The sequence below is a fragment of the Triplophysa dalaica genome, chromosome 5, assembly GCF_015846415.1.
Source record: "Triplophysa dalaica isolate WHDGS20190420 chromosome 5, ASM1584641v1, whole genome shotgun sequence".
In the NCBI taxonomy this organism is placed as follows: Eukaryota; Metazoa; Chordata; class Actinopteri; order Cypriniformes; family Nemacheilidae; genus Triplophysa; species Triplophysa dalaica.
Window position 1 is genome coordinate 7,084,959 of NC_079546.1, and position 13,570 is coordinate 7,098,528.

The following is a 13,570-nucleotide window of genomic DNA, read 5'->3' on the forward strand; positions in this document are numbered from 1 at the left end:
ACCAACACATCATTTTTACTTTATTATACACTTGTGACATCACATTCCTAACGGTTGTGTATGCGCATATTCACCGCTTGGTTAGCTCCTCTCGTGCATTTTTCCTCTCCTCCTCCAAACCTCTCTCCAGTTCCTCCGTGATCTTTCTTCGGAGCTCTGATTCATCCACTAAACATAAGACAATACACACAAGCACATTAGACGCCGAGCTTACGCAAGGAATCCAGATGGTTATTTCAACGTGTTTGACTTCAATGTTATGAGCCACATGTCGCAAAAGGCAATGCACTGTGGTTAATAAAGCTGGATGTTTGCCGTGAAACGGCGTACTTTCGGTTTGTCAGAGGAAAGCTGCTCTAGTTTTGTAAAAGTTTGCGAGTGCAGTGATGTGGGCTTTCCAAACCCTCAGGACAGCTCTGCCTTATGAGGTGGAGGGGGACAGTGATGTAGAGAACGAGGCCCAAATACGCTTATGCACCAACGATGACTCTACATTTTTTTTTGTGTGTCATAACAGTCACTTTCAAACACACACTTGTACTTTCAAACTTACAGTCAATCGTGTCCGTGTGTGTCCTGTTCCTTATCTGGATGGCTAATTGCCCGTGAAAGCACAGGATATACAGAGGACAGGCTCTGCCAGCAGAAAGAAAACACCGCACTGCAGAGACCCAGAGTATGCTACCGCATAGAAAGTTCAGGGGGACTTAATCGCTCTTTTTTTACATTTTTCCACATTTTAGAATTACAATAAAATCATTGAAATGATGGAAAAACACAAACATAACTATGGTAATAATAATATAAAATGCAAAATAAATAAAAACTCACTCCACCCCTCCCTTTCGAAGCACTACGGTGGAGACACAGGACTAAGATGTTGTCAGGTCCTAACTTTGACGAAGAAGATAAAAGATTTACAAATCACACTATGGAGAACAGTTTGTCTGTTTAGGGCTACTGTATAAACAACTTGGCGAATTAAACCTGCAGTGTTTGTAGAAAAACATATCTCATTCTAAGGTAATAAAAGCATAACGCTTCATTATGTAAGGTCTTTATACACCTCTGAAGACAAAGGTATACAAATTATATAGCATGTCAATAGATCCTCCTAAAAATTCGTATTGGACCTCTAAGCATATACCTTCAGATCATAAGGACCAACTGCTGAACGCATTAATGAAAACCTGTATACAATAAGTCAATAAAACCCAGAAAACAAGACACTTTATCCAAAACATTGACAACCACTTGTTTGTGTACAGTGAACTATCTGAAAAATGAAGACATGGGAGCTGTCAATAGCAATTTTTATAAACAGTCGCTGCTTGGAGAAGTCACTTTAGTGCCATATGGTTAGGTTGCATAACTGTTCATTTTAGAAACAATTTGAGGCTGTATAGCAGAGATGAAAACCTGTTGGGTGCTTAACGCTTAAAACTATCACTTACATCAACTTCCTTCAAAACTAATGAGACGTTCTCCTTTTGCAGTGATGATGCCAAAACGGAAAACAAAAATTAATTGTGGACGATGGCAGGGCATTTATCAAACAGCATGCAGATGTAACGGATACATGCAGACAGTTAAAATATAAATATGGGAAGGTAAGGGAGATCCCACATGGGAAACATATCGCATCTCCACCTCTAAAACAGGACAACACATAGTTTTGTAAATTTTTCATCTTACAATCTGCTTGTCCTACTCTTGCTCTCTTTGACCCAACGTCTTCGCAAAACACAGGAAAAATATTTAAGATTTAATTGATTTAAGGTAAACGGAAATACTTGTTGCTATAATATGAAAATCTTGTCACAAAAAATGTAATAATTTTTTTATTAATAATTGATGTCTAAATCAAGACAAATAAAAATCTCAAAATGTCATCAAATGAATCTGTCATGCAGTCTATTCCTGTTGATAATTCAAGCAAGTTCACTCTCAGAACTAAACTACAGTCCTTCTTTTACTTGTTTTTACTTTTCCGCAAGCGAATGACTTTTTTTCCAGTTTCTCAAATTGGTTCGCACTCTTGGTTCCCATGATTCATTAATTTAAACTAGGCTTTAATATTTAAAAAGGACAGAGACAGGAAGTCCTGTGGATTCCGGAGATAACCAGCTCTTACGTTCAAACACGACCTGAGAATCTTCTGGAGGGTTTAGCAGGAGGTCACTGCGAATTTCAGAGCGACATTAACCGTGTGGGTGCCCGTGTCACACCTGAGTCAGAAAAGTAATTCTTAAAGATGAAAAACTCATCACGAGTAGATTTCTGCCTCTTTTCCCTCCTTCCTTCATTCTCTGCAGGAATTTTAAAAAGTGGCTCCTGGGCAGTCGCGAGAAAGATAACAGACAGAGACAAATTGCACGTCTCATAAGCCGTTTCATTAATCTCCAGACCTGGCAAGAGGAGAGAGGCGGGGCTGATCTAAACCATTACGCCTTCCTCACGAACCGACTTTCTACACATCATGAAAAGACACTTCCGAGGAAATCAAACAGGGCCCTTTTTATTCTCCGCCTCGAGATCCATTTTTCTGCTTTTCATAAATCGACACGCAAACATCCAAAGAGATCTTTTTATTATGGGCGTGCCAAATGCAGAGAGCTTTTGAAACACCCATAATGAACATGGTGGCCATCTTATATAATAATTTAATATGTTACGTAAAGGGAAGTATGTTTACGTGTGTCTGAGACAAAGAAGACGTGCGTGCAGGTAATTAGAGTTATAATGGAAAACCGTGTGTGGGCTCTGGGTATGAATATTCATGATACGTTGAGAACATGTGGGTGGATCAACCTTGACCACCGTCTAATCATCACGCACAGAGCTCTGCCGTGATTTAGCGATGGATTCTGTCATCCACAGCATCTCTTAAAGACTTAATACCTCCACTCGTGGGCACACATAATCAATGCCCCTCATTAAGGTCGTGACCTTTGACCTTAGGAGATTACAAAGAAACTCTTGAGGCAAGGTGAGCTGTGACAAAGAGACATCGTTTTAGAAGCAAGTCTAATGCATTAAGATTAGTTGTGGCTTCCAGTTTACGTGAGCTCATTAAGAATTAAAATGTACCAGTTTTGATTCCACAGCTGAAGTAAAACATTTAGATATCAACCTGTGTGGTCATTTAGCCTTCTTATCTTTTTTGTCTATATACAAAAAACGCAATGGCATAAGTGCAAGCTGTTTTCAGTTTAGACAGACAAATTGTATTATTGTCTACGACTTATCTTAAACCATGTATGGGAAACCACCCCAATAAGTATACGAGTCTGCAGACAGACTTATAAAATGCCAATTTTAACACCAATCCGAGATCACACTGATATCATTTATAAAACCCTTTTCAGACGGTTTCTACGCCCCTGTTGACAGATGGCCAAATTACGTTGTATGCACAGCATTAAATAATTGTTGCAAAACAAAGTCAGTTTACTTTATATGTACATCACAAACTCGGTTGTCATTACCAAGAAAAATTGAGCAAGCAAGAGAGATGAACAAGGGGGAGAGAAAAGCATGAGACAGAAAGAATGAGGCGTAGGGAGTTATAGATAGACAAAGACAGAGAGAGAGTGCCGTGCCTCCACGGCAGAGCTCATTAAACAGATCTGTGTCTCATTAACAGGAGGTTGTCTTGTTATGCGCGACGCATGCGGGCATCTCTTTTCCCTCTTTTTGAGCACAGCCGGTTCAATGTGTCAGCCGCTGCCCACAGACTCTGCAGCTAACACCACTATTAAAGTCCGAGAGGGCACACATACATTTTTCACACATATTTCACTTGACGGCTTTTCAGAGACACTGTTTCAATACACATTAGATGTGCCTAATCACGCGGAGGTGGACGAGAGCTCAGAGCTCGAAAAGTGAAAAAGTCACGCCATTTTACCCGTCACCGATGGGAGACGGGCGCGATTTGGTGTTAGACAAAATGACAGACCGTGGGTTGAATTTAGAAATGAAATATGTGGCTAAATAAAGTTGTCACTGTGCTGTAATGATACGCCCAAAAATGGGATGCAGTGTTTCCTACATCAAAGAGCCGTTTGTTTGTTTGTTTTTTAGCTTAGTTTAGAAACATTGATGCATTGTTTTACTTGGTTTATAAACACACTTAAACTGTTTTTCTATGTGTTATTGTTGGTCACCATGAGACAGTATCAGCTGGAGAAGATATATATATTTTACAGAGAATTTCATTGGACCCAAATTTGCATACGCCCAACTGTGCAAGATGAGTCATCGATATTTTCAGTGTTTTTTTATTTTTAAATGCTAATAAAAGTTCACTAGCACAAACATGGATTCAAGCTTACACACATGGACTAACGTTTCTGATATTTCTAATTTTTCAGGAATGTTGGTAGTTAGAGCCATTTGAAACAACATGCGCACTTCCGATCACAATATCTATTATCGGACAGGGTCTTACTTTTAATGAAAGCAAAACGGTTGAAAATTTCATCGACTCGACACGCATCTAGGAGCGGACGCTGCTTGTGTTACCTCGGAGGCCAAAGTGGCTTAAGTGGAGTTCCTAATTACAGCATTGATTCATTAACTCTATTACAAGTTAGAATTAATTGTTTCATTAGCATTCAGGCACAAGCTATGAATCATAATATAAAAGTTCCCAGGCTCACTCGCTCGCATCAAGAGCGCTGAACTTTTGGGGGGAAAATAATTCAATATTAGACATCTGTTAATCAAATTTTTTCAAATATATACTGTAGTATTCTCAATAAATCTTCATCAAAGAAGGAAACAGAACCACATGCTGTAAATTTATGATGGATGCGTGTAAGAATAGTTTCAGTTTCAAAAATTGACGTACAATATCGGCCCTTCGCTTGGGTGTTTACAAGATGCAATTTGCCCAAAGACTGCTATTAACATTCATGAATGACAGGCTGTGAAGTGTACTATACAATTTAAAACATAAATGTGTAATTGTATTTTCACAGTTGGACAAAATGAATATGTGTGCCAGCGTTACGTTACACAATCCGACTCACCAGCTGGGGACGCAACAGGTTCTTCTGCAGTTGGAGGAGGGTGGGGGAAAGTTTGAGAAGTGGAGGCCACAGGTGCAACAAGGTCAGCTGGAGGGGAGGGTGCAGTTATTACCATAGGTGGAGGAGAGACATGCTTGGATGCAGAGGAAGGGGCCAGAGTTTTAGGAACAGAAGCGTACAGAACAGACTCTACAAGGGGATGAGGTGTTAGTGGCTCCACGGGTGCAGAAGGTGTGGATAACTCAAAAGCAGGAGGGGCAGATTTAGCAAGGGGAGGAGAAGGGCTGGGCTTGGCAGAGAAAGGTGGGTTAATTATACGTGCAGGTGGAGAGGTTGTGAAAAGGTCAACGGTAGCAGCAGGCGGAGCAATGGACTCACCTGCAGGGGTCAATACAGCTCCCGCTGATTCAGCTAAGGGGGTAGGTGGTGCAGGGGAGGACACAGTCTTGGTCACAGGTGGAGCTGGGGGGAGTTTTGCTGACTCTGGCACAGGAGGCGGAAGGGGGTCAAATAGAGGGGATATTGGCACCAGGGCTGGCAAAGGATCAACCAAGGGGGGTGAGGAAGGTGGGGTTCTGGAAGGTGACTGGGTCTTTGAGGGTTCAGAAGGTTCCTTCATGCGGTTTATGACTTTCTCGGACAGCTAAAGAACAAGAGGAAAAGGAAAAAGTTTAAGTCCTGTGACAACCTGTTGAGCAGGCCAAATGCAAAACAATGTAAACTTGTTAAGACTTTTTTTTTTCTAATTAACTACACTAAACTGTAAACGTTTTTGCTGTAGTTATGTACCTAGTTGCCAGTAACTTACTGTAGATTTATATTTATCTAATAAATTGGCAGCAATTTGTTAAAAGTAAAAAGAATATTAAACATTTACAAGTCTTTATCTTTACAGAAAAAAATATAAAATAACAGCCTCCTGCAAAGGATTCTGGGAATTCTGTTTTTTCTGAAAGGATAGAGACTTGTTGATGTTTAATGATCATTTATCTTTGAACAAACTGTTGATAGTTAATTATATCAATGAAAATCTATAGTAAGTTACTGGCAAACTGCTGCCAGTAATACTGTTATTTCTACAGACATTTTTTACAGTGAGTGTACCGTTCAATAGTTTAAGGTCACTTGAGCACATTTTTATCCTGTTCCTAAAAATCTTTTGATCAATGTTTTTGAAGTAGAGAAAATATAGTTATTTCAACATTTTATTTAACTTAATAAAACAGCCTATTGTAGCCCAGAATAATTAGGACCTCTTTTAATAACGTTTAATGAGTATCTTAGGGCGATGCCTTATGACACTTAGCCCCAATTTGGTTTATTTTGGATTTCAGCAGTCATAACAAACTTCCCAATTTACTAATACCCTAGCACGTGGAAAGATAATATACATGTAGACAAACAATTGAGTCTTAACTCTTGAAAGGTAGTTCACATAACAAATAAATCAAATTCTGGAGTACTGAAAGGATGAGGGTGATTACAGATGACCTGACTGACAGTTCAAAGTCTTTAAAAACTCATGCATATTAACACTGAGGACCAAGAAACACGTGTATGCTACAAAACAAATACTCAAGTGACTATAATGTGCCAAAAACTAAAAACGAATGCATCATAAGTCATTGTTGGCTATAAGCGATGTAACCAGGACACTGTCTGACCTATATAACAGTTACGGGGGACACAGTACACCCATGGTGCTTGAAATGCAACAGGACCGGGTCAGGAAGGGGCATAATGCTTATACAGTTAAAAACTTTAAACGTTTGTTCCCCACAGCCCAGATATCGAGGTTACAGCAAACGTGTGAATTAAAGTCAAGCAACAGTATACATGAACTGCATTTGACAGGTGAAGGTTTCCATGTGTCACTCACCCTTATGCCCTTCACTATGGTTATGTTCTCATTCTCATCCGACTCAAAAGACACGCGACGCGTGCTGCTGTTAGCTCCCATTGTTGATTAAACAACCCCGCTGGAGTTTAACCAGCACCTCGTGTAATTCGGGTCAGTACTTCCTAACACTAAATTGTCCTAAATTTGACAAGTTGGGGGTTATAGTGCCCGGCCACTGGTGCCACACGTTCCCGTTTGGAAACACAGTGTGCTTCCGGGTTCAGCCCCGCCCCCGTATGAGTAGAAAAGAAAAACAATTCTCATTGGACAGCGGAAAGCGTTACGCCTTAAACGGGTCTCTATTGGACAAAACAAGAAACAGTGGAATTTATTATATTTTGTACACATAACAACTTTTGTATATATATATACATAAATAATACAATGCCGTTCATATTTATTTTGAAATGTTTTATTTATTATTCTCTTTATTTCTTAAAGCCTTTATTTTAATTTAAGTCACCTAATTTATCTTCTATTTTGTCTACATATCTATTATATCGCTTCGTCAAGTTTTTAAAAGGTAACGAATGTACTTTACTCTACTATATAAAAGACTACAAAAGTTCATTGCTAAAACAGTTTTAACAAGGTTTTCCTCAAATTTCTATTTTAAGCTACACAGAGAACCCATGAAAGAAAACGTTCTCTTCGTGTCAAAGGACTGCTGTGGGCATTTCGTGTAGGTCTTCTGTCCTTCAGTGGGTGGCTGTCTTCGTCTGTGATGCCCTTAGATGTCAAAGTGACAACCTTTTATCCTGCACTAGGTGATGAGAAATAACCCCAGACCTGTGTCATCAGCAAAGGACAGTAGATTGTTCAGAAATGATCGGCCTCGGAGGACGCCGATAAGAATTTATGGAACCGACTGAGTCGGAGGTGCTAAAAGAAAAATAACCTCGACGTCTCTGTGATTGTTTCCTCTTTTGAAGGGGCACAAAATTACCCACTATGTTATCTCTGCTGTCCACGGACACATCAGTCAAAGAGTAGACTGCCAGATCGACCCTTTCCCACACAATCAATGCCCTTTCCTCCCTGGTTTGTTACAGCAGAGATCGTCAAGAGATACAGGGGAAGCAGAGCCAAGGCAATATACCCTAGAAACGGAACATAATTAACAATCTTCACCTCTCTCTCTCTCTCTCTCTCTCTCTCTCTCTCTCTCTCTCTCTCTCTCACTGTGTGTTGTTCCTCTCAGTTCAGTTTCATTTTATGTTATTCATGTGAAAGAAAAAAAGAATAAATGAGCGAATTAATAAATGAATGAATTAAAAAGGTGCAATACGGATACATAGTGCTATGTAAAATAAAGTAAAATTAGAAAAATGCAATTAATATAAAGAAACAAACTAAAATTAAGTATAGCACAATCAAATCAAATAAAACAAGAAAGTCATATAATATCTATCTACTTGCGTCATTAAATCATCCCTCAACTGCAGTACATCATTATATATATTTTTTTTGATAAAAATATGATTGTTTTAAACATGGTAATCTTTCGTCTGTTTTATGGTATACTTTTTAAAGCATTTCCAAATTTTCCGTTGAAAATACGACGGCTCTCCATGTAAAACGAGTCATTTTGACGAATAAGACTACATTTCCCGAAGTGCACAGCGCTCAGCTGTTAACGGTGACAAGAAGTTTTCTGATTGGCTGACAATCACGAGGCCACGCGACGTTGTTTGGGTGTGCTTGTAGCGGAAAAATGGCAGCAGACACAGGCAGATACAGGAGCGCTGTCACCAAAAGCAAAGACCCCTCTGGTTTACTTATTTCTGTCATAAGGTGAGCAATATGTTTATATGATATCCGTACTCTCCAGCTTGTGGTCAGTGTCATGAGTTCTGTCTGCATAAGGAAAAGCACTGTGAGGGACAGCCAGTTAGCATGTTTGCTAACCTGCATCCTGTTATTCTTTAGTTTTTAGGCAATGTCACACATTAAAGGGCGTTATTGTACCAATCAACTTTATTGTTTGATGTGTAAGATTTTCTAAATGGGCTTTTACTTAATTGAGAGTTTGGAGTTATACTAAGACACTTGTTTTAATCGAACTGTGTTTGTATGTTGACAAGACTGGCTGTCAATATAGAGGCGGTGTTACAAAGTTAGGGATTTGCATACCTAGGAACTATAGTTGGGCTTCAGCGTTCATGATAAGAGAGCCGGTTTTGTTTATGAATCTACTTTATTAGGTTTGGGAATAGTCTTGATGCTTGACATGCATTCTGTCTAAAATGCTGTCTAGGTAGGCAGGTTGCCAGCTTTTGAGACAAAGCTCCTCTTTTCACAGTATGTCCTGTTTTTATTTCTGTCTGTAGGTGACTATGTAGGGGGTGAGACAGTTGGAGACTGACCCCAATAATGTGCAGTGATAAAACACTGTTTTGCATTCTGATAATTGTTTTAGACACATTATAGAGGTTAGAATTACATTTTGAAACGGATTACAAATACTCTGAAGTATGTATTACTGATTTGTGAATTCAAACTGTTAAAAAGTTTTTCACCAGTTCTGTGTTCAAGATGCTTAAACTTGGGATCGATGACGAAACGGAGCATCAGGGCCCAGTTTTTCAAAAGTAATCCTGTGGGATTTCGGATCGCAGATTGGATCAAATCTTGGAAATGGGGATTCCAAACTAAAATCGGATCATGTAATCCGATTTTACATGTGATCTACATTAAACCTGCCCTTTGAGTTTTTCAAAACTTTAAACTCTGTTTGGGATCTATTTAATAAAGAAAAACAGGATTATCCTGATCCCATCAGAAGGATGGATTCAGTTGTAATTTTTCGAACCAAATAACACCAGAGAGGTTATTTTTAAGTGAATGATCACAAAATCAATGTTTACTGATGATATATAAATCGTATAACATTCATCAGCTACAATCCTAGATGGTGACAGCTATGAGTTGCTTCTGAAAAGGGAAACCAAAAGAGCAAAAGTACAAGTTGAACTGGGTAAAGAACAAATCATGCTTACCCAACTGCAGCACAAAAAACTGCAGACGAAGATTCATCTCCTAAAGGCAGAGATGGAAAGGGGTGGTATCTGTCCTGTAAATCATTTTTGACTATTGGATAGTATTGTTTATGTTTTGTTATTTAACATTATAACAAAATAAGGAATGTAAAATGTTTCTGTTTATTACAGTATTTCTGTTTCTCACAATTAAATTAAACAAGGGCTATTTGTGGCAACCGGTATTTTGCCTACCTGTTGTTCTTGTAGCCAGTAGGCTACACTGTTGGTTCCGTTTAAGGCTCTGGTAAACAGGATTTGGTAATCCTGAAATTTGGTATTTGGATCACAGTGATCCAATCCAATGTTCCTTGAAAAAACTGGCATACATGTAAAATATATCAGGTGATCCTGGATAGCAAAACATGGAATTTCCAAATCCGGATCAATTTGAAGTTGTGGGTGTGGCTGCAATACAACAGCGGACAGGCCCCCAGCGTTTGAGAGCAGAGAGTTGTGCTTATTTTTCCAAGATTTCGATAATTTATTTTATTTACTTTGATGTTTTTTAACCATTTAAATTCGGCTGGGTGGTATATAGCACACTTTTCTGTTGTGTGACAAACTCAGAACACGTATTTTAATGTCACTTTACTCGGACTTTAAGCTATTTTTCAAAATTGTCTTCTGTCATTCTTAACATATCTTGATGGCTGGTTAAATTTTTTAATCCAGATTACACGCAATACAACAAACATTGACACAGTTACTTAGTACATAGACTTTCTATTTTCTTCGGCTGTCAGAGAACCCTAACTTGTTTCATAGCTCTTTACCTCATTTTTACCCATGATTCATTTCCATTAGGATGTCCTCAGGCCAATTCAGCGAGGTCACGAAAGAGCGAGTCTACTGGTGGAATCTGTAGCTGCATGATCTGTGCTTCTCCACTGAGTACTGGCATTTCTAGTCTTTCTCTTCTTTCTCGCTCTCTCTCTCTTCCCTTTTTCAAGCTCTAGAGAGTGCCACGACTGTAATGAGTTCTTTTGGGAGATTGTGTGCGGCTTCCTCTACTGTGTGATTTAAAGCCACGCCGCAGTGGAAATGAGTCAGGACTGACTTTGAGAGCTGAGTGGTGCTGTCTGGCAGTCTGCCGTCTGGGACGCTCTATGAATTGGCATGGGCCCAGACGGCTCTCTCGGAGTGGGTGGGCGTCTGATGATGGATTGTGAAACTATAGCAATGGCCAAAATCCTATCACATCAGGCAGAATAATGGTGATGGGATGAGCCTACAAAAGGTTCAGCCATGTCTGTTGCATTCACGCTGTTCTGTGTAGAAGATGAGAAGAAGTGTAATTCAGGCGAATGCAATTTTCCGGTGTCAGAAGACCTATTCAAAAATAACATTAGCACCTCCTTCATTATATCTTTAACAGTTCAACCCATTCCAGCATAAAACAATAACACATTGCATTACATGGCAACAAGCCCTTGTAGGTTCACCAAAAAATGAAAATTATTTTTTATATGCTTATTTTATTATGAATCTGTTACCTTTCAATAACGTCCAGTCTTGGTTGATCCATAAACAAAAATAAGTGAAAACTGGGGCTACAGAATGACAGAAAGCACCATAAACCTATCATAATAGTTTTCCAGATGATACTTTGATGATGATTTTATCCCAATTCACTTTCATAATATGGAAAATAAAGATTAAAGAAAATTAACTTTTATCAAGTCATTAATTCTGTTTAAACAGATAAAGCCAAACTAAACAAAACCACCTTGTGATGTACAGGACCCTGTCCAGCAGTGATGACGTGCAGGACCGAGAGACTGAGAAGGGCCGTCTGGAGGAGGCATACGAGAAGTGTGACCATGACCTGGACGAGCTGATTGTCCAACACTACACAGAACTCACCACGGCCATTCGCACCTACCAAAGCATCACAGAGAGAATCACCAGCTCTCGCAACAAGATCAAACAGGTGTGTAGCATCTGCCCGTATTGTACTTTTTATTAACATCATTGTATGCTTTAGAGTGACGTCTTTATCCTTTATAAATCTATACAAATATAGTAAATGCTTCTCTGTAAAGCTTTGTACAGTAATAACTCATCATACATTTAAATGGTGTCCTCACCCATTTGCCATTTCATACCTCCATGACATTCTTTCCCGGAGCACAAAAATGTTGCAGTCAGTTTTTCCCCATGCAATTGCACTGAATGGCGACTGCAGCTTTCAAGCTTAAAAAAAAAAGATGTAAGCACCCTAAGATTGATCGAGTCTTTTCAGACGGATCAGTCGGTTCTTTTCAAAGATACGTCTTAAAAAATGGTTCACAATTCTACTTTTCATTGCATGTGAAAATGAGGGGCACAAAGGCATACTTCACGTTGCCAGTCTGTTGCTTTATAGATACAGCTTATTTTGTTTTGTTCAGGAGCTGGCAGAGATGAAATTCAACTTCTGCTGTAATCTGAACATACATTCTTACACAAACTCCTTTAAGTACGTTATGAGAACGGTTCTTATTATTCATCCAGGGAATGACTAATGAGACGAAATCAGAGGGTTTTGCTGTAAACAACACCTTGCGGTAACAATTCCATTTGAAAAGGAACATGAAAACTGAATCAACTGTTGTTTAATCAATTTGTTAGTTGTTTTTGCTTAACCATAGCTCTTGTTCATGTAGTCTGATGGGTCGTCCCTTAGGTAACAGATGAGCGCCGTCTTCCCACATACAAACGCATTCATTCAGACTTACCTAAGAGAAAACCGAGGAGAGCAGCTCCATGATAGGTGCTTAGGGACTCCCAATCACCATCTTCACCCCCTCATTAGTATTTAAGGACACAGGTGAATGAGTTTGTTTATTACGCTCTTGAAAGACGCGTTCGAGTCAAGGAGCCATGCAGCCTTTGCATGTTAGGTGGAAGCTCTGCACAACCAGTGAAACAAATCACTGTTCATTAATTCTGCTGGTTTTTAACCCAGCATTGGGAATTGTTCACGTTTTGTAAGCTTCTCGGAGTACATTAAAATACACTAATGACTTCTCCCCCCCCCAAAAAGCTCCAAAACATGGTGAGTCCTCATAAAAGCAACATTAGGAATCGCTAGTAATTAGTAAATCTTCGATGTTTGAAATAATGACCTTGAAAATTAGCCACTAACTGCACAGCATGCTCAGGCTTTTATCTACGGTGAAATGTTTGTTTAGCTTCTTCTCCCCTGCTGCCCACACACATGAAAATAATTATGGTGAGAACTAAGAGCTGTGAAAGGAAACTACCAAGCTGATGCCTGTTTTAATGAGTGCGAACCCTCCACTTTTCCTGACACCGTGTGTGTGTTATTGGGTTTAGGTTAAGGAGAACTTGTTGTCCTGTAAGATGCTCCTTCATTGTAAGCGAGATGAACTGAGGAAGCTCTGGATCGAGGGTGTCGAGCACAAACACGTCCTCAGCCTTCTGGACGAGATCGAGAACATCAAACAAGTCCCTCAGAAACTGGAAGCATCCATGGCCAGCAAACACTACCTGCACGCTACAGATATGCTGGTTAGTTTATGTTCGAACTGTGATTGATAATGTGTGAATATGTTTTTCTTCTTAAACTGTGAAAATTGAAGGCTTGGATT

At 39.4% G+C, this 13,570-nt stretch overlaps 2 protein-coding genes across 5 annotated transcripts in view; one reads left to right on the forward strand and one right to left on the reverse strand.

Moving 5' to 3' along the window:
* The window catches only part of chchd3a (coiled-coil-helix-coiled-coil-helix domain containing 3a), a 53,313-nt gene extending 46,159 nt beyond the window's left edge, over positions 1-7,154 (reverse strand). For 2 of the 4 annotated variants that reach the window (XM_056749354.1, XM_056749353.1), the window contains exons 1-4: positions 6,916-7,154; positions 5,415-5,679; positions 5,037-5,123; positions 75-168 (exon numbers count right to left, since the gene is read on the reverse strand). In XM_056749354.1, coding sequence (XP_056605332.1) covers positions 75-168; positions 5,037-5,123; positions 5,415-5,679; positions 6,916-6,996 — 527 coding nt within the window. In that variant the 5' untranslated portion in view covers positions 6,997-7,154. The remainder of the gene's footprint in view (positions 1-74; positions 169-5,036; positions 5,124-5,414; positions 5,680-6,915) is intronic. The other 2 variants (XM_056749356.1, XM_056749355.1) reach the window with 1 other exon arrangement.
* Positions 7,155-8,604: 1,450 nt separating this feature from the next.
* exoc4 (exocyst complex component 4) overlaps positions 8,605-13,570 on the forward strand; it is a 96,663-nt gene continuing 91,697 nt past the window's right edge. The window contains exons 1-3 of the mRNA XM_056748497.1: positions 8,605-8,730; positions 11,718-11,907; positions 13,296-13,490. Coding sequence (XP_056604475.1) covers positions 8,651-8,730; positions 11,718-11,907; positions 13,296-13,490 — 465 coding nt within the window. The 5' untranslated portion in view covers positions 8,605-8,650. The remainder of the gene's footprint in view (positions 8,731-11,717; positions 11,908-13,295; positions 13,491-13,570) is intronic.